Source organism: Equus przewalskii, chromosome 7 (assembly GCF_037783145.1).
Source record: "Equus przewalskii isolate Varuska chromosome 7, EquPr2, whole genome shotgun sequence".
NCBI classification, from domain to species: Eukaryota; Metazoa; Chordata; class Mammalia; order Perissodactyla; family Equidae; genus Equus; species Equus przewalskii.
This window is the reverse complement of record NC_091837.1, coordinates 67,255,544-67,276,149: the sequence shown is the minus strand read 5'-3', so window position 1 is coordinate 67,276,149 and position 20,606 is coordinate 67,255,544. Positions and strand designations below refer to the sequence as shown.

Below are 20,606 nucleotides of genomic sequence, written 5' to 3'. Positions count from 1 at the left end.
CTACACAGAAGCAAGCCCTTGGAGAAAGCACGTGCTCTTCACTTCATTCCACAGAGGCAGCGCTGGGGAGGGTGGAGAGGAAGAGGCTCTGAGGGAGGACCTGGAATTCTTTGTCTGTCTGCGCTGTGCACACAGTCTCTTTGGATGAGGGGTTCTGGACGCATATGGGCCCCTGCCGATAAGAGTAACAAAAGCAATAACATTGGCTACAAAGGACTCACCTTTCCCCAGATGTTCTTATCCTCCCTTGTGAACAAATGACACAGACCTTTCTGGGTGATAAAACGGAGTGACATCAGCATGGTGTCTTGTTTAAGAATAGGGAGCTTTAGGTCCACATTAGGCTTTCACTCCTGGATGGCTACTTCTTAACTGTTGACGTCTGGAGCCAAACATACAACCTTTTGGCGCTCAGATTCCTCACTTACAAAGCTGAGGTCAGAATAGTTAGCAATCATACTGCGTACAGAATGTGCTAAACACTGTCTGCAAAGGTTGATGCTCCCTTTGCCTCCATTTCCTCATCCATCAGATGAAAAATTGGATGAGGTGGCTGCTGTAGATCCTTTAAGTTTTTTACGCTTTAGTATGGCATGATTTCAGCACGTTCACGCCCTGTGGGGCAGGCCGAGCAGGTATTAGATTCTGATGTTGGGGATGAGGGAACTTCACGGAAGTGGGGGGAGACCTCCCAAGTCGCAGGGCTACTTAGAGCAAGAGTTGGGTTGCTGACCCCTCACCTAGTGTCCCACCTGGGGCTACAGACTGCCTTCTACCTCCCCGCTTCTTCCTGCTGGGCCTGCACTAACCCACTCTCTTCTTGCCTTCTGCCGTGGACTGCTCAGACTTTCGCTATCACATCAGCTTGAAGACTGGGGACGTCTCTGGGGCCAGCACGGATTCCAGAGTCTACATCAAGCTCTATGGGGATAAATCTGACACCATCAAGCAAATTCTTCTTGTCTCTGACAATAACCTGAAAGACTATTTTGAACGTGGCCGGGTGGATGAGTTCACCCTCGAGACCCTGAACATTGGAACTGTAAGTCTTCTTTCCAAACCACGTAACATCATCTCACCCATCCCCATGCATATATCCACACATGGGTTCACACACAACACACACACACACACACACACACACATACTCCCCTACACCTGGGTTGAACCCATTGTGAAGGGAAAACAATGCCTACTTGGTACGTTGTTTTTCAGTGATGCCCTAGAACAGTTGAAGCTATGGGAACAGTGATTAAGCTCCCAGAGTCTCTTTGGCTATGGATTGCATGATTTTAGTGGCTGTAGTCCCAACATTTCCTTTACCTCCATATCCAGGACCCGTGTACCTGGGTCCCAGACACCAGAGAAGGGGACATGGGTGTGCAGGGAAAGAAAAGAGCAGAAGGAAAACTGAAAAGAGGGGCCAAAAATACTTCCCAATTCCAAACTTGGATTTGAGTGTGCATCAGAACTATGCCCAGGAAACTTGTTTCGGTGCATACTCCCGAGCTACAACAGAGAGATTCCGCCTTAGAAGATGGGACTCAGGATTCTCTTTCTATCAAGACTCCAGGTGACCGTGCTGCAAGTGGTCTGAGCACTTCGCCTGGAGAAGCATGGGTCTCCCTCTCTGGTCTTGAGTGTCGGAAACACTTCCAAAAATGTCTGAGCTGGGCTTCTTGTTACCGCCTCCTCTCTCAGGGCTTGGCTTGTGGAAATTGAGACAGTAACAAGCTCCCCGGCTGCAGCCTCACCTTTCCTGGCCCCTTCCGCTCTCCGGGAGCCTCATCCTATTTCAGGTGCCCCACCAAAAAGCACTCTGGTGAGAGAGCACATGTCAGTCATTTACATCTCAAAGATAATGAGCTTAAGTCAAGTTTTTCCTTGATCAAAATGTATTTACATTTGGAGCTGAATTAATAATTGTAAAGTGAAATTCTATTCCCTGTACTAAGGGTTTCTGGGAGCAGCCAGCAGATAAATGAGACATCTGAGGGCAGGATGGGGGCATTTGGGGCCTTCCTTGAGTTTCTGGAACCCCCTCAACAGGCAGTGTGGCCAAGAGGTTGGGAGCGAGGACTCTGGCTGCCGACTGCCTGAGTCTTAGGTCCCACGTGTCCACTTACCTGCTGTGTGTGCATTTCTTAACCTCCCTTTGCCTCCGTTTTGTCATTCATAACAACCAGGGATCCTAACGGGATTGCTGTTAGCGTTAACTCTGTTAGTAACACACACATGCGCATGTAGGAAGCGCTCGTTAAACCCTGGCTGTTACTCATAGAACAACAGCTCCATGTCAGGTGCTAGGTGGTGTGGAATTGAAAGACAGTCCCTGCCCTCAAGGAGCTTCCTGTCATATCAGGTAGAAGACACCTGTCCCCATCTTTACTCATTCAGCCGGTCACTCCCTAGGGCCATCCCAGTCCCAGCACCACAGAAAGATGAAGTTCTCCCATGTCCCTTAGCACACACCCAAAAGGCTCTCCAGCTGTATTTGTAAACGTAGCTGGTTTCCTTCCACAGTTCCGGGGACCGGGCTACATGCACTAGGCTATGGCGGTGTTTCTGTTACCAGCTGCAAAAAGACACTTAGCACAGTACTCATGAGAGTGAGGGCAGGGCTCGCACAGGTGGTTTTCTAAATCTGGCCTTTTGGCACCACACTCGGCTAGCGTCACTCTTCCAAACCATCACAGAGGGAACCTGGGGGGCTGGAAGGGATCTTGAAGGCCATCTGATAATTCTGTCTGATGTTGGAACTGCCCTGTTTATAGCATCTCAAAAAAAACCATAAAAGCAATTTGAATATTGAAAAGCCAAGTACATATAAGGATGGTAACATGACCATGTATGAGGTCACCCATGTTGCCTCTGGGCAAAGATGTTAAAATGTGAAATAGCAAAGCAATTGGACTATCCAGTGTTGTTGGAAAGAGAAAAATTGTTCTCCAGGTGCAAGAGGGAGGGGAGGAATTGGGCACAGAACCACAGAGCTCCACATATTCTGTCGCCTAAAGGATGGGTATGTCAAAGAAGAAATGCAGAAATACTCACAATAGTGTATTGTTTAAAACAAAACAAAGCCAGATCAATACCATGGCTACCAGAAGCAGATGGTTAACATTTTGAACGTTTGCTTCCTTGTGCAGCCACCCCATTATTATTAAGTACACATTAAGTACACCACCTAACAATATTAAGTACATATTGGAGCTTTCAAAGTTCATGCCACACCTGTTCCCCCTCGTGCTTCTCACAACTTCCCCGCAGGTGAGTTGGACTAAAGAGAGAACAGAGGCTCTGGGCAGAAGAGCTGGCTGATGATGGAGAGGACTGGTACCCAGCCTCTGACTGCTGAGCCTTCCCCGCTCCTGGGGGAGATGAGACTGGGTTGAGGAGAGCAGGTTGCGCCAGTGTTTGGGGGTAGGGATGGGAGTATGGAGGTTCCCAAGCACCGGCTCCTTGCTCACCTGCTCTCTGGGTTTCCTTCCAGATCAACCGGCTGGTGATCGGGCACGACAGCACGGGCATGCACGCCAGTTGGTTCCTGGGCAGTGTCCAGATCCGAGTGCCCCGCCAAGGCAAGCAGTACACCTTCCCTGCCAACCGCTGGCTGGACAAGAACCAGGCCGATGGGCGCCTGGAGGTGGAGTTGTATCCCAGCGAGGTCATGGAGATCCAGAAATGTATGGTGCTGGGACCATCAGCATTGTTTCCCCTGCGGGATGGGGTAGTGGGGAAGGAGGAGGGACTATGGGGTGACCTGGGTCTTATCTCCAAGGAGGGCTTTCAATTGTCTCTGGCATCATGGTTCTGGGAGGGAAGAAGGGCTCATTTTACAGATGGGGAGACTGAGGACTCAATGGCTGAGACACATTTTTCCTGGGTTAAAGGCAGCAAATCGTTTTCCTAAGAAATGTACCTTCTCAGTCCTGTGTACAAGAGGAGTTTGAGACAAAGTCTGTGTCTTCCCCTGGGAAAACTGTCTAGGGAGATAAAGCTGTTTATTCATTCATTTATTCAATAAGTACATATTGAATGTTTCTCTGTGCCAGCACTGCCCTAGGCTTTGTAGAGGCGGCTGTGGGCAAAACAGAACCAATCCTTGTCCTCATGGATTTACATTCCACCAGGGGAGACAAACAAAGAATACACAAGAACTATGAAGAAAAGGAAGCAGGATAAAGGGTTAGGAATGGTGTCGGGGTGAGGGACCTTTATGGACAGGGTGGCGACATCTCTGAGTGGAGGTGAAGTTCAAAATGATCTGGCTGCCCATTGCACATGACGTGAGAGCCCTAGATTATGGTAGGGGTCGGAGAGACAAGAGGCCATCTAAAGGGTCAGGAGGACAGCAGGATCAACACCAGGCACAGAGAATGTGACTTCCCTCACCTCTGCGTTTCTGCACCTCCCCTGAAAGCAGCTGTCAAGGCTCACATCCACAGGAAGCTTCCCTGGAAAGAACCCCATCCAACACACCTCTTCCTCTTCCAGAACTCCTGTGTCTTTCCATGTGTGCATTTTCTCTCCTCAAGTTCCTTGAAGGCGGTGTCCCATTTACGTGCTTTGTAATGGCACCTGCCAGTGTGAAGAATCAACTCTTTCCCTCTTTTTATAAATTAAAACATTTCCACCAGAGTAATATATGCACCAGTTAACAAGACGCAGATAAAAACACAGTAGTTTCCTTACCTACCTCCTCCTCCTCCCTCATCCCCCTTCTTCAGAGGTAACAAATTTTTAATTGCTCTAGCTTTTTCTCTGAAATTTATTTCCATATTTTCAATAATATGCTTACCAATTTGTTGATTTTTCAGTCCTAGGCCTTAACTATTGACTTTCTATTATAGAAGAGGAGGATTTCGCCCTTTTCACATGTGCACATGGATGGGTGTCTGCGTGCACACACACACACACACACACACACAGTTCCCCTCCTTCCAGCATTTGATAAAATTACGATATTCAATTTTTACATTATTATGACCATGTAAATATTATTCACTGCTGAGACAACTACTGTATGATAATTACATTTCAGCTTTTGTACAACTTTTTTTTCTGGAGTTCCTAATAGCCTCATCTTTTTGTTTGTGTAGTTTTCTATATATCCATCTATATACCCACCCATCAGTATGAGTTTGCTAGGGCTGCCCTAATGAAATACCACAGACTGGGGGCTTAAACAACAAAGTTTTATTCTTTCACAGTTCCGGAGACTGGAAGTCCAAGATCAAGGTGTCGACAGGTTGGGTTTCTTCTCAGACCTCTCTCCTTGGCTTGAAGATGTACGCTTCTCGTCGTGTCCTCACCTGGTCTCTCCTCTGTGCATGTGCATGTCTATGTCTTACTCTCTTCTTATGAGGATACTGGTCATATTGGGCTGGGACCCACCTAATGGCCTCATTTTACCTTCATCACCTCTTTAACAGCCCTATCTCCAAATACAGTCACATTCTGAGATACTATGGGTTAGGGTTTCAACATATCAATTGAGGAGGACACAATTTGGCCCATAAACCCCGCCTTATGCCCATATCTCCAAAGGAACTAAAATCCTTTTCATATATTCAAGCCCAACAGGAGTTCTGTTGGTTTCCTCTCTGTCTCCTTCTCCCCACTCCCTGCTCAGGACATTCCTTTAGGAACCTCTGTCTTCCTGCTTTCTATGCTGCCATGAGGCTGTCCTTTGGAACTTCCTTTTTACCATCTCTTTGGAAACTCCTTTCTTCTTTCTCCTGGGTTGGATTTCCTCTTTCCTAGATGTCATGTCTTCCTCTTCTTTAGTTTATTCCCTTATTTTAGTAGAACACATTCTCCACTGGGAGCTTCCTGAGAACAGGTGGATGGAAGAGAAATGTGGAGACCTTGCATGTCTGTAAGTGTCTTTAGTCCACTCTCACAGTTGGCCAATAGTTTGGCTTATTATAGAATTCTGAGTTAAAACTCATTTTCCCTTAGAGTTCAGAAGGAATTATTCTACCATATTCCAGCTCCCAGTGTTGCAGTTAAGAAGTCTGCTGTCATTCTGCTATTTAACTCTTTGGGTATTTTTCTCTCTGAGAGCTTATGGGATCCTATTTTTTTTTTTATTAATGTTATGATAGATTACAACCTTGTGAGATTTCAGTTGTACATTATTGTTAGTCATGTTGTGGGTACACCTCTTCCCCCTTTGTGCCCTCCCCCACCCCCCCCTTTTCCCTGGTAACCACCGATCAGATCTCCTTGTCAATATGTTAACTTCCACCTATGAGTGGAGTCATATAGAGTTCGTCTTTCTCTGACTGGCTTATTTCGCTTAACATAATACCCTCGAGGTCCATCCATGTTGCTGCGAATGGGCCAATTTTGTCTTTTTTTATGGCTGAGTAGTATTCCATTGTGTATATATACCACATCTTCTTTATCCAATCATCAGTTTCTGGGCATGTAGGTTGGTTCCACGTCTTGGCTATTGTAAATAATGCTGCGATGAACATAGGGGTGCAAGGAACTCTTGGGATTTCTGATTTCAGGTTGTTAGGATAGATACCCAGTAATGGGATGGCTGGGTCATAGAGTATTTCTATTTTTAACTTTTTGAGGAATCTCCATACTGTTTTCCATAGTGGCTGTACCAGTTTGCACTCCCACCAACAGTGTATGAGGGTTCCTTTTTCTCTACAACCTCTCCAACATTTGTCGCTCTTGGTTTTGGATGTTTTTGCCAATCTAACGGGTGTAAGGTGATATCTTAGTGTAGTTTTGATTTGCATTTCCCTGATGATTAGCAATGATGAACATCTTTTCATGTGTCTATTGGCCATATTTATATCTTCTTTTGAGAAATGTCTGTTCATGTCCTCTGCCCATTTTTTGATCGGGTTGTTTGTTTTTTTGTTGTTAAGCCATGTGAGTTCTTTGTATATTATGGAGATTAACCCTTTGTCGGATAAGTGGCTTGTAAATATTTTTTCCCAATCAGTGAGCTGTTTTTTTGTTTCAATCTTGTTTTCCCTTGCCTTGAAGAAGCTCTTTAGTCTGATGAAGTCCCATTTGTTTATTCTTTCTATTGTTTCCCTCAACTGAGGAGTTATAGTGTTCGAAAAGATTCTCTTGAAACTGATGTCAAAGAGTGTACTGCCTATATTCTCTTCTAGAAGACTTATTGTTTCAGGCCTAATCTTTAGGTCTTTGATCCATTTTGAGTTTATTTTGGTGTGTGGTGAAAAAGAATGGTCAATTTTCAATCTTTTGCATGTGGCTGTCCAGTTTTCCCAGCACCATTTGTTGAAGAGACTTTCTTTTCTCCATTGTAAGCCCTCTGCTCCTTTGTCAAAGATTAGCTGTCCATAGATGTGTGGTTTTATCTCTGGGCTTTCAATTCTGTTCCATTGATCTGTGGACCTGTTTTTGTACCAGTACCATGCTGTTTTGATCACTGTAGCTTTGTAGTATGTTTTGAAATTGGGGATTGTGATTCAGCCAGCTTTGTTTTTCTTGCTCAGGATTGCTTTAGCAATTCTGGGTCTTTTGTTGCCCCATATGAATTTTAGGATTCTTTGTCCAATTTCTGTGAAGAATGTTCCTGGGATTCTGATTGGGATAGTGTTGAATCTGTAGATTGCTTTAGGTAGTATGGACATTTTAACTATGTTTATTCTTCCAATCCATGTGCATGGAATGTCTTTCCATCTCTTTATGTCATCGTCAATTTCTTTCAAGAAAGTCTTGTAGTTTTCATTGTATAGATCCTTCACTTCCTTGGTTAAGTTTATCCCAAGGTATTTTATTCTTTTCGTTGCGATTGTGAATGGGATTGAGTTCTTGAGTTCTTTTTCTGTTGGTTCATTGTTAGTGTATAGAAATGCTACTGATTTATGTATGTTGATTTTATACTTATGGGATCCTATTTTTATCCCTGGCATTCTGAAATTTCATGATGTCCTCACTGCCTTTGTGATTTTACTTTCATCCATTGTTCTGGCAACTTGTGTGCTCCTTCAATCTTAGAAGCACTTTTTAGTTCCGGGGACATTTTCTTGTATTATTTCTTTGATAATTTCCAACTCCCTGTTTTCTGTTCTCACTAGAACTGAACTTTGAATTAGATGTTGGGCTTCCTCCAGTTTTCTTATCTTTTCACTGTCATTTGTCGTTTTGTTCTTGGGAAATTTCCTTTTTGTTCTTGAGAGCTGTCCTTGACTTTATCCTTGCTGTGGAATATTTCATTTCAGCTATCACATGTTAATTTCCAATAGCTGGTTCTTGCTCTCTGAATGCTCATTTTTATCTATCCTAATTTTGTATAATCCTGGCTGCCTGCTGTTCTGAGAACCGAGGGAGGGAATGGGGTTGGAGGTTCTCTCCATCCAGAATGCCAGCTTTTACTGAATCCCCCTGTTGTCCATGTACTAGCCTACCCCTGCTGCCAGCTGAGCTTGGTATCTCTAGTTCAACTTCTTCAGGCTGTCAGCCGGTCCTCTAGTTTTCAACCCTCAATTTCTCACATTGCTATAGTAATGGAAGATCCTCCATTTTGTTGAAAATCATAGTCTTAACTTGAAAAAAAAAATCGTGATATTGCCTTATAGCATTACTGAGAGGGCAAGTCTTGTATGAGTCACTTTGAAAAAATGTGGTCCCACAGTTCTGGAAGACATTTTGCTCTCCAGTGGGAAGTGCCCTCTGGTGGTGCATACTTGTAACACATTTCTACCCTCCAGTAGCCTGATAAAGTATTACTTCACCATACAGACAACTCTCTCTTATAGATGTATCTGCCGATGTCATCTGACAGGGGCACATATTTAAATGAAAATTATAATTTCAACCCTTTGTCCCTTAGTGAAAATAAGGAAAAGAAACAAACACAGACTTTACTTCTTTTTGCCCCCTGGTGTCTGCCCAGGGGTAGGCACTCAACAGAGAGTGTCAGCTGTTGTACTGACTACTCCTCATTCCTGGTTCCAGAGGACACATGTGGCTCAGCGGATGACTGGGCCTTGGAGTCTGATTGCTTGGGTTTGCCATTTCCACCACCTACTCAACTCCTCTAAGCCTCAGTCTGTCAACCTGCAAAGTGAGAATGATGGTACCTACATGATGTTGATGAGAGGATTAGATGAGATAATGCCCATGAAGCACCAGACACATGGTACAGGTGCGGGAAATGTTTGTTTTGTTGCTACCATTGCTATTGTTACTATTTCTAAATTTCCCATTTCTCCCCCACGGGCCTGCCCAGTGGTCCACTACGAGGTTGAGATCTGGACGGGGGATGTGGGCGGCGCAGGCACCACTGCCAGAGTCTACATGCAGATCTATGGTGAGGAAGGCAAGACAGAAGTGCTCTTCCTCTCCAGCCGCTCAAAAGTTTTTGACCGGGCCTCCAAGGACATGTTCCAGGTGTGTGTGGGTGAAACAGTGGGGGTGCCAACAGAGGGCCCAGTGGAAGCCTGAAAATGAGGGATCGGACTAGATCAGTGGTTCTCATCCCTGGCTTCTCATTAGAATTGCCTGGGGAGCTTTATGAAAAAGTGCTGCCTGGTCCATACCTGGATCAGTTAAACCAGAACCTCTATGGTGGGATGTGTTTTCAGGTATGCTTCTAAAAGCTCTACCAGTGAGCTAATATGCTGCCAATTCTGAGAACTGCTGGAGTAGATGATCCTAATTTAGCAAGATAAGGTTCCGCACTAGGCCCCTGGTTACCACATCCACTCCCAGCCTTGCGGTCTCTGATTCTACAGATCCCTTGGCCCAAGGGCAGGGCTGTGCTTTCCAGGCAGGATACAGGGGGGCTTGGGGGTCTCCGGGCTGTGTGCTGAGTGCTCCACACTTCCCTGTGAGCAGAGGAGAAAAAGAGATGAGAATGTGAGCATGTTGTTGGTGGGAGAGCAGGATGCAAAGGTGATGCCCCTTGCGGGACACATGAATGTTCTCTAAGGGACACAAGTACGTGTGTGTGTGTGCATGTGTGTCTGAAGATATGTGTGTGCCAGGAGAATGTTCAGGCTGGGTGCTGTGTGTGTGTTTGTGTGTCACAAGCAGCTTGGCCCTCAGCAAAGAGTTGTAAGCCAGTGCTCTCAGAGAAGATCCTCAGAGTAGGGCTGGGATCACAGGGCTATGGAACATTAGCACTGTGGGGGGTCTCACTGAGTCCAGCTCCCTCATGACTGCTAGGGAGGCAGAGGCCCTAGCATTTCACCTCTCTGCCTCGGCTTCTGTATCAGTTCAAGTGTAGCTTTATAGTACCTGCCAGGCCTACTTCACCGTCCCTGGAAGGATCAAAATAGTCAATGTCAGGGAAAGTACTTAGGAAATTGTGAGTAGTCAAGGAACATGCAACAGAGGAGGGCATCTTCTCGATGCCAACCGACTGCATGGCTAGATGTGGTGGTGGATGCTGGGTAGACAGATGGGGGGAAAGGGGACAGCAAGCGGGCCTCCCTGGAGAGGTTGATGGCAGGGATGCTGTGACCTGGAAAATGCTGGAGAGGAGATCTAAATGTGCTGAAGTAGGGACTTCCCAGATCCAGAGCATATCCCCTAAGTAGCTGAGAAGAATAAATTCCCCTTTCCTGGGGGTCCTGGGCTCCACTTTGGCTGATAATTTTCTCACAAAGGTGGTTTTGGCTGCATCGTAGCTTCATGACCAGAGTCAGAAGACCTGAGTTCTTGTCTAGGTCTGGACTCCAATGATGGGCCAGTGAGCATCTTGTGGGACAGCCTTGGGCCTCAGTTTCCCTGTCACACAAGTGGGAGAAATGGTGGGACTGGTGTTGAGATGTGTCAAACACCCAGAAAGGGCCCATCAGCACGAGGAAGCCCTAAGAGTGGCCCGACCAGCAGGGACCCCACTCGAGCCCTCCCCTGAGCTCTGCACCTCACTGTGAGGCTCAGAATAGAGGAATAGACCAAAGGCCGAGGACTTGATCCTCTGAAGAAAAGCTAAACCCACGAACTTGAGGCAGCCGTGTGCTAGGTCCATGAGGGGGAGACACGAGCATGATTGATCCCTGCCCTTAGGAATTCCCATGTGAGTAGGGCAGAGATGAGCTCATGAGGACAAAGAGGGCGTTCAGGACAGGCCAGGACCACGGCTAAGCTCTGGGCTCCTCGGAGCTCTCGGGAAGGAAGGAGGCCATGTGCTGGGGGAGAGGTCTGGGGGCATGAGAGAGATTTCTGTTTTGGAAAAATAATACTATTTTTTGGTTTATTACAAAAACGATGTGTGATTAATGCTGAAAAAATTTCGGAAAGAGAACACAGAAAAGCACAACCTAAAAAAAAAATCCTAATAATAAAGCTGAGGAATCTGAATGAATAGGTTTTAGTTAGCGGCAGAGGAGGGATAAAGGCATTCTTGGCGAGGGAACTGCATGAACAAAGATGTGGAAACAGGAGTAATAGGAATGAGTGTGATGCGTGTGTGCGTGTGTGTGTGAGAGAGAGAGAAACAGGAAGACCAGCTTGACCATCACAGAGGTTTAGATGGAAATAAGTTTGGGTGGAGGGAGGTACCAGCAAGAGTTCCTGGAACACCAGCCGAGAAACCGGACTGGGTGTGTAGGAGAGAGGGAGCCGGTGGGAGCGTCCAAGCTTGGGAGCCCCGAGCCTCTCCATCCTGCAGCCCCGTGCCTGGTCCCGCAGGGGAGGCAGGGAGGACACTGAGGGCTGCCCCAGCCACTGCCCTGTGATTTGCACAGCTGGAGGCGGCAGATGTGGGTGAGATCTTCAAGATCCGGCTTGGGCACACGGGCGAAGGCTTCGGGCCCAGCTGGTTCGTGGACACGGTGTGGCTGCGGCAGCTGGTGGTGCGGGAGGTGGACCTCACACCGGAGGAGGAGGCTCGGAGGAAGAAGGAGAAAGACAAACTGCGGCAGCTGCTCAAGAAGGAGCGGCTGAAGGCCAAGCTGCAGAGGAAGAAGAAGAAGAAGAAGAAAGGCAGTGATGAGGAGGATGAAGGGGAGGAGGAGGAGGAGTCCTCTTCGGAAGAGTCCTCGTCCGAAGAGGAGGAGGAGGAAACGGACGAGGAGGAGGAGGAAGAGGAGGAGTTCGGGCCGGGGATGCAGGAGGTGATTGAGGAGTACAAGTTCGAAGCCCACCGCTGGCTGGCCCGGGGCAAGGAGGACAATGAACTTGTTGTGGAGCTGGTGCCGGCCGGCCGGTCGGGTCCTGAGCGTAAGCCTGAGGAGGGGTCGGACAGTCCCCTGAGGGGGCTCAGTGAACGGGGAGGGTGCCCAGCTCTCCTCTCATGTGGAGGCCCCATAGGTGGGCACCCATCATGGTTCCCAGATAGCTCTCCTGACCTGTGTCTGAAATGCCACCATGGATAGTTCTCTTGGTTTAGCATTGCCCTTGTCCTGAGGCTCTTGGGAGGAACTGACGACCTTAGGAGGAGCTCTGATAAAACTCACTATAACTCAACATTGGGGATATAAGGTAGGAGGGTTCCTGAGGGTGAATTTTGCCATGACTCTCAGCCTCTTGGCTTCATGGAAAAGGAAAGTCTTGGGTAGGGAGGAGGGTTCAGTTCCGGTTAGGATAGATGTGGATGTGTTCATAGGTCCTTCCTGCTCCCACAGTCTGGTTGGATCTGAGAGGCTGAGCCTCAGGTCCACCCCAAGGCCCAGGTGTCCTCAATGCCGCATCTTTCTGTGTCCCCAGCCAACACCTATGAGGTCCAAGTGATCACAGGGAACGTGCCCAAGGCCGGCACTGATGCCAATGTCTACCTGACCATCTATGGCGAGGAGTACGGGGACACGGGCGAGCGGCCTCTGAAGAAGTCGGACAAGTCCAACAAGTTTGAGCAGGGGCAGGTAGAGTGCGGGCTCTGGCCCTTGGGTGGGTGGTGGGCAGTCAGATGGAGGACAGGAAGCCTCTGGTGATCTCCAGGGCAGCCCCACCCAGCCCAGCATCTTCTGTGTGTCCCGCAGTGTGCTTTGTCCAATTCCATCAGGTATAATGGAAGTATCTTCTCTGTAAGCACCAGCAATTTGTTGCGAGCATATAAGGAAGGCACAGGTCGGGCTCCAGCACTGTGGAGCCCACAGGAACTAACCAGAGACAGTATCATAGTATTGGTAGCAGACGCTCAGGTGCTGAGTGGAGCAGAGGTTCAAGGAGGAAGTGCTCACCATAAGATGGCGCTTTGGGGAAAACTTGGGGAGGAAAGATGTAACCTGCGCCTTGGCGGATGAGTATGGTATAGATGTCTAAAGATGACAGTGAGAAGTGTTTGCTGAAGACAGGACCACTTGACAAAGATGTGGAGGTGGAGATGTGGAAGGACGTTCAAGGACAGGGAGTCTTCCTGCTGCACTGTGGTTAATGCTGAGCCGTGGTGGGTGCTGCCTCTGGGAAGCTTGATGAGACCAGTTTAGGGGATGGGGAGGCATGAGAGCCTTGAAAGATAGGCTGAGAAGCACCCTGAGGCAGTGGGAACCACGAAGGCTTTCGAGCATTCAAAGAAATGCACTCATCTCCCTCTTCTGGGTGTGGTGCGAAAAGCACGGAAAATACAGCTGTCCCCTCTGTCCTTTGAGATTTTACATAGCCTCTCGCCAGAAGACTTCCCCTATCTCACCTTTCGCATTCCTGCCCCCATCCCAAAGCCAGGTTCCCTCATCAACACAGAGGAAGAAAAGAAATAAACTAAATCCATTAAAATACTTCTGGGCTTGTGGCTTGGTTTATTTCAGAGGCCTCCTGCTTTTTCTTTCGACACTCCCTTCCCATGACTCGAGGATCAGGGTTTATTTCTGTGTTTCAGTACTTTCCTTTAAAATTTATAGCCACTATGATCCTGGATTGGAAGAAAATTGCTATAGAGGAGAGAACTGGTACAATTGATGAAATTTGAATATGGACTCTATGTTAGATAATAATATTGTGTCAATGTCAACTTTCCTGAATTTGGTAATGATACTGTAATTATATGAGATGTGCCTATTGGTAGGAAATCTATGCTATAGAATTTAGGGGTGAAGGATCATGGTGTCTGCTATTTACTTTCAAATGATTCAGAAAAAAATAGAGAAAGAGCAAGAAAGAGCAAGGTGGAGGGGACGCAAATGTGGAAAATATGTGGAGAATCTACGCATTGGCTCATGGCAGGTTGTGGGTGAAGGAGATTATGCACACGCAGCACAGGGTCTCAGCAGACACCCAAGCATTAGGCTGTACACACACACATACATACACACCACACAACACAAATGTGGGCATCCAGCCAACTTGTCTTCTCTGACCCTCTCTCTTGGTCACCTTGGCCCTCCCAGTCCACCCCCCCTTCACAGTGAGAGTGAGAAGACCCCCTAGCGGAGGCAGGTTAAAAAACAGTAGCTTAGACCAAACACCAGACAACTGACTGCATTTCCCATTCTGCCCACACACCCCCACCCTGACCTTGATAGTTTGGGTCTTACACTTGCTGGCTTCAGGGAGGGTGAAGCTGATGGCGAGCTGGGGAGGGCTGCCATCCCTCTGAGTGCTACCCTGGTCCTTCCTAGACAGATACCTTCACCATCTACGCCATTGACCTGGGGGCCCTGACCAAGATTCGGATTCGCCATGACAACTCGGGCAACAGACCAGGCTGGTTCCTGGATAGGATAGACATCACCGACATGAACAACGAGATCACGTGAGTGCAGCTGGATGGGAGGGAGGGAAGGCCATGCCTACCGCTAAGATAGTCCTGGAAAGAGGGCTGAGGTGGGGGTGGCTGTGATGTCTGCCATGGTCAGAGTGGGTTTGGCCCATGTAGGTGGCTGGGTGGGCATTGCTCACCTCCCTTCTCCCTCATTGGGAAGCTCCCTGGAGCCACTTGCCCTGTCAGGTGACAGTCTGGTAAAAACGTCCAATCCAGTCACCGAGGTCGGGCAATTCAGAAAGTCGGGTTTTCCGTCCCTGCCAGACCTTCACTGACCCAGTCTCCATGTCTAGACTGTCACCCATGAGTCTTTCCATGTGTAAAGCGACTTCCAGTACATTGTTTCAATGTTCTAGACCAGGGGTAGGCAAACCTTTTCCATAAAGGCCATATAGGAAATATTTGTGGCTTTGGAGGCCATTTGGTCTCTGTCTTGACTACTCTACTTTGCCTTTGCAGCAGGAAAGCAGCCACAGGTGATATCTAAATGAATGGATGTGGCTGTGTTCCAACAAAACGTTATTTATGGACGCTGAAACTTGAATTTCATGTAACTTTCACAGGTCACAGAATATTATTATTCTTTAGATTTTTTTCAGCCGTTTAAAAATGTAAAATCCATGCGTAGCTTGTGGGATGTACATAAGCAGGTGGTGGGTCAGTTTTGCTGGCCCCTCCTCGAGATTCACAGCGACCATCGTGAGCTAGGTGGGGAAATGGGTATTGCCCTCCTGACAGCTGGAGGAACCACGCCCCTGGGAGGTGAAGCCGCAGCCCCAGAGCCAAACTGTGCCAGAGCCAGACCCAGACCCAGAACCCCAGACCATCAATGATAAATCTGATGTGTTTCCACCATGAGACCACATTGCCTCTTGGGCAAAAGGAGCCAAAGGAGAGTAGACATGAAAGAAGGCCCTGAGATATGGTGGGGAGGGGCCAAAGGAGGCAGAGAGGGAAGCAGGCAAGATCCTGAGTAGGTCGCGCAGCTGCTGAGGGCCTGCCAGTGCCTGGAATGTGGTGAGCACCCAGCAAATAAATATTGGTTAATCAGACAAGTTCTTGGCCTGCAGCCTGGTGTCTCTTGGAGCATGCCCCCTTCTTGGGGGCTCACCCCGTCTCCCACCTCCACCCTGCCCCACCAACCCAAAAGATTGCTCCAGATGGGGAGACTGAGGCACAGCTCACACACAGCCTGATGTCATGGATTTCCGTGAGGTCATTGTGACGGCGTACCCCATGGCTGGAACCAGGGTCCTGACCTGGGGTAGATCCGCTGCTAAAAATTCACCAGGACGCCCTGCACAAGTTGCTCCACCTTCATGAGCTTTCATTTGCTCTTCTGATAAATGGGCTTAATGATGCCTGACCAACTTACTTCTCTCAAGGTGCTCTGAGAATCTAAGGCATTTAAGCTTGAAAAGGATAAAATACTGCAAAAAACGTGAGGACAACCACACACTGTGAACATTCCTAGCTTCCCCTTGCAGCTCGGTTAGGGTCAGTTAACTCCGTTCCATCGATTTGGCATTTCTGGGCCAGCCCAACAATTTTTAAATTATTGTAGCTTTATAATCTATTTTAATATCTGTCAGTACTTGTCCTCTTTCATTATTCTTTAAAAATATTAGCTATTCTTACCTTTGCAACTCAAGACATTAAGTGATTTAAAAAAATATCTTATTGGAATGTTGATTGTTATGCCATTAAATGTATGCGTGGAGAATTGCATGTTTAGAACATTAAGTGCTACCCTCTAGGTACATATTTCCATTTATCCAAGTGTTCCTTTAGTAATGTTTACAATTTTCTACACATTGCTGCTACACATTCTTGTTAAGTTTATGCCCAAGTATTTTTTATTTTTATTACTCTTGTGAATGGAATCTTCTAGTTACTCGTCTCTCTTCTTCCACTCCCTTTCCCTTTTTCCTTCCTTCCTCCACTCCTTGCTCCCTCACCTCCTCCTCTTCCTTTCTTTTGGTGTTGTGCATTTACACGTCTTTGTTGAAGCAGCAGTTAAGGGCTCTGTGATGAGCTGGCTCCAACCATTTACAAGCCGAGAATGACTCTGAGCGAAACCTGCTCCGGGAGATAGGCAAAATTACAGACGTTCAGAGGAAACAATCAGAGTAGTGAATCTCCTCTCTCTCTCTCTTTCTCTGTCTGAGAGATGCCACCTTCCCAACAGTGCTTGGGCCCTTCCAGAACCTTTATTAGCTCAGGAATAAGGCCTTGGCAGCCAAAAGGATAAGCGAACTCGGACTTCTCCCTGGACTGCCCTGGCCCAGTCACCTGCCTCGAGCAAGCTGGACGTCCTCGACTCCTCTCTGCCTCTCATGCTCCACTCCTAATCCACTGGCTGGTTCTTTTTTCAGGAAAGCGAGTCAGACTCTGTCTCCCCATCTTCCCCAGCCCCTGGTCAAAGCCTCCTCACTGATCCCTCTGCTTCACCCGGGCCCTCCTACTGTCTACAGCAGTCCAGACCTCAAGGTGGTGTCCCTCCTCTGCTCAACAACCTGCAAAGGCTCCAGTTTCACTCAGAGTAAAGCCAGAGCACTTCCAGTGGCCTGCCCCCCGCCCCTTCCTTATCGCTTACTCCTGGTCTCCCTCTTGCTCACTCCATGCTATTCCTTGAACCCAACAGACATGGTCCCACCTCAAGGCCTTTGCATCTGCTGTTCCCTCTCCCTGGCACTTCCTCCCCCAACGGTTCATGTTTCCTCCAGGTAGGTCTCTGCTCAGGCTTCTGTGGCCTTGGGAAAGTTACTTTACCTATCCAAGTCACTTGAGAACATATCCAAGCTCGTGACTGGCTGGATTTCATGGGAAGGACTTCCGGAGGCTGAGAGGCAAGACAGAGAGAAGGAGAGAGGAAGACAGAGGGAAGGAGTAGGGAGATTCCAGCAGGGGTCAGGCACCTATGGGAGATGCTGTCCTGAGAAGATGGGCTTGGGAGAGCATGTGACACCCTGGAGGCCCTGCCACCCACTTTAAGGTCACCCAGGGAGCGCTTAGAGTGGTCCAGGAGCTATGATGTCTGGAGATGGATAGCACTCTCAGCAGGACCACTCCCAGCCCTTGTGGCCTCCAAGACTGCTCTGTAGAGCAGCTAAGCCTGAGCTGGAAACACCAGGAGAAGGGGATGAGGGGTGGGAAGGTGGCACAGAAGGTTTATTGATCTGCAATTTAATCACCAAGAAAAAGAATACTTTTTTTTCAAGTAGAGAGTACTTGGGGTCCTTTACAGGAGTCCCAAACTGGCAGGAGGTGATCAAGATGATGCAGAAAAGCCTTTTTAATGGTGGTTTGCAGTTTATCCTGCCTCCTCTAGCCTGAGAGGACCACCCCTTGGCCACTCTGAAAAGATGACAGTTTAAAAAATTGTCAGATAGATTTTCATGTTGACAGATACATCATGTTTAGAATGAGGAGATGCTGGTCCTCTCTGCTCTCCTCTGCTCTGCTCAGACAATTCCTGGTTTGGCTTTAGTCTCCACATTCTAGGGGGAATGTTAGGGGCAAAAAAGTGCATCTTCAATAAGGAATGATGGCTCGTTAAGAAGCGTAGGTGTTATTGTTGGAATTTTGAAGGAGGAAATGAGGATGTTTCACCTGGAGAGGAGACAACGCCTTTCAATTCTGTTGATATTTATGGATACCTATGTATGCCAGGGACTGTGGACATAGCAATGAGCAAGGAGACCCTGAGCTCATGGGCTTATGGTTTGCCTGGCAGGGGAGACAGATAATTAAATATACACTTCCTGGGCAACTTCTTCCACTTTCATCACTTCAGTGACCATTTATTTGAGAATATTTGCCATATTGATGTCTCAAGTTGTATCTGTCAGAATAGGCTAGGTTCTGCTAAGTAACAAACAGCCCTACAAAGTCAGTGGCCTAACACAACAGAAGCTTATTTCTTGCTCATACTACACGTCCAATGCTGGGCATCAGGGGACTTTGCTCAATATGATCACTCAGGAACCCAGAGTGATGGAGGCTTTTCATCAATGGATGCTTCCATGGTCATCCTTGTATTGGAAAGAGATGTGACTGGCCATGCACTTGCTCTTAAAGATCCCTTATAGCCAAGAGATTCTAAATACATCATCAAGGGACTTAAAAACTCTACGTCCTTCAATAACCAAAACTCTAAGCCTCTAATGTTGGGGTTTCAGAACACATGGCAGAAATGGTGGGATATTTGGGGGTATACGGTCTGGAATTAGTACATCTTTGTTGAGTCATCTGCTCATTGGCTCTGCTGCTTTCTCACCCCTTCCACATCCATTGACTTGTTGATTAAATGAGGCTTTGCCCCGTCTTCCTTTCTCTTTTAATACTCTAGCTGCATTTCTGATCTGCAATATAATAGAATGCTCTCACTTTCAAAGAGAAAGAGGCAAATGCCACACAAGTTAGGAATGTATTTGGCATCCTGAGGTCTGTCCACATTCAGTCTGACACTCTATGCTTTCTCCACCTCTGTTCTCAGCCCCAAGACATAGATTCCTGCTCTGACTGATGGCTTGTGGGGGGGGGGTCCCCTAAGATCCAGAATCATTGAAGACAGATGCTATCCTTGAATTCCATTACATTGGGCAAACATGTTACGTGGGCCTTCCAGGGAGGGTTGAACAAAAACATTATCAGAACTTCCCCCCTTAAGTTTCACCCAGCAAGGAGTTCTCTGGAACCCCTCACTCCTCCAGGGATCTTGGGGGTCACAGAACATTGAGACAGAAAAAACCTTACAGATGACTTTACCCAGCCTTCTTGGTGAGGAGACTTGGGGCCTAGGGGCCACGCAGCACTTTAGGGGAAGAGTAGGGACACAAACCCAAAGTTCCTGAGTTCCAGACCCGTGCTGTTGCTGCCACACACTCTACCAGCATCACCAGGTGACTTAGACCTGATGTGGTCCAGCCTTTAGTCCATGCACAAAGTGGGAAAGTCCGTTCAAAACTAAGTACAGTTTACAACATCCAATTTTGCAGTCTGCTCATTCAATTCTTACTTCCAAGTGAAACGTGTACTTGTAGCAGTCCCAAGCTTTGTTTCAACGTTCCCTTTAAACCTCCAGCTCCCCCAAGTCCTGGCTCCTTCCTCCCATTGCCCCTGTTTAAGCAGAGGGGCAAACACATCTGGTCAGAACAACTGCACGCCTCTCTCCTCCTTTGCTCCTTAAATATTCCTGCCTACTCCCCTGCCCAGGACCCTGAGACCTGCTTGAGCAGGATTTCTTTCTGTGGGATGAAGAGGCAGGGGTCAGTAGCCCAACCTTCTGTGAGTGCCTCTTGGCGCCTCGAGGACCGAGGCTAGCGCCCAGCACTCAGACCAGTCCTGGCGCCCGCTCTGGTTCTCCCCAGCAGGGAGCTGGATGCGCGCATGCCGCAGCTGTGTGCGAGCTGATGGACTTCAATGTCGCAGTTCTGGAATCTCAGGGACAGAGAGGCTGGCGCTCCAGGAAAGCCTGCCCGATTCCCTGCGCGCATGCGCTCTTCGCGGGCGTGAGAGGGCTTGCGGCTCCCCCTTTTTGTCTTTCTGGCTGTTTCTGTGCCCCGATGTAAGTCTCCGTGGATCTTTCTTCGTGCGTCTCTCTCCCTCTGTCCTTGTTCTCCGACTTCCCACACACTCATTGTCTCTGCCTCTGCCTCAACCCTACTCCTTTATTTCTGTCTCTTTCCCTTAATTGGCCATAATTTAGAGCTAAAGCCTATTATTCATAAGTTATTTGGTTGAATAAAAGTTTAACTTTCCCATTCATACATTTAAAGGCTGAGAAGTAGAACAATGTTCATTTTTCATTTAAACACTAATTTATTCACAATTTAGTCCATGTTGTCCTAGGTTGAGTTCCTCTCACCCTTTAGGTCCACGTCCTGCAGTAAAAAATTGCCAGCTCCGCACCCCGTCCGAGCCCACGGGCTGAGGTAGCGCTCTCTGGTTCTGCTCC

At 47.8% G+C, this 20,606-nt stretch overlaps 1 protein-coding gene across 2 annotated transcripts in view; it reads left to right on the top strand.

The window, feature by feature from the left end:
- LOXHD1 (lipoxygenase homology PLAT domains 1) overlaps positions 1-20,606 on the top strand; it is a 169,413-nt gene that overhangs the window by 79,267 nt on the left and 69,540 nt on the right. For both annotated transcript variants that reach the window (XM_070627589.1, XM_070627588.1), the window contains exons 16-21: positions 846-1,042; positions 3,494-3,686; positions 9,233-9,393; positions 11,697-12,171; positions 12,658-12,812; positions 14,505-14,638. In XM_070627589.1, the coding sequence (XP_070483690.1) occupies positions 846-1,042; positions 3,494-3,686; positions 9,233-9,393; positions 11,697-12,171; positions 12,658-12,812; positions 14,505-14,638 (1,315 nt within the window). The remainder of the gene's footprint in view (positions 1-845; positions 1,043-3,493; positions 3,687-9,232; positions 9,394-11,696; positions 12,172-12,657; positions 12,813-14,504; positions 14,639-20,606) is intronic.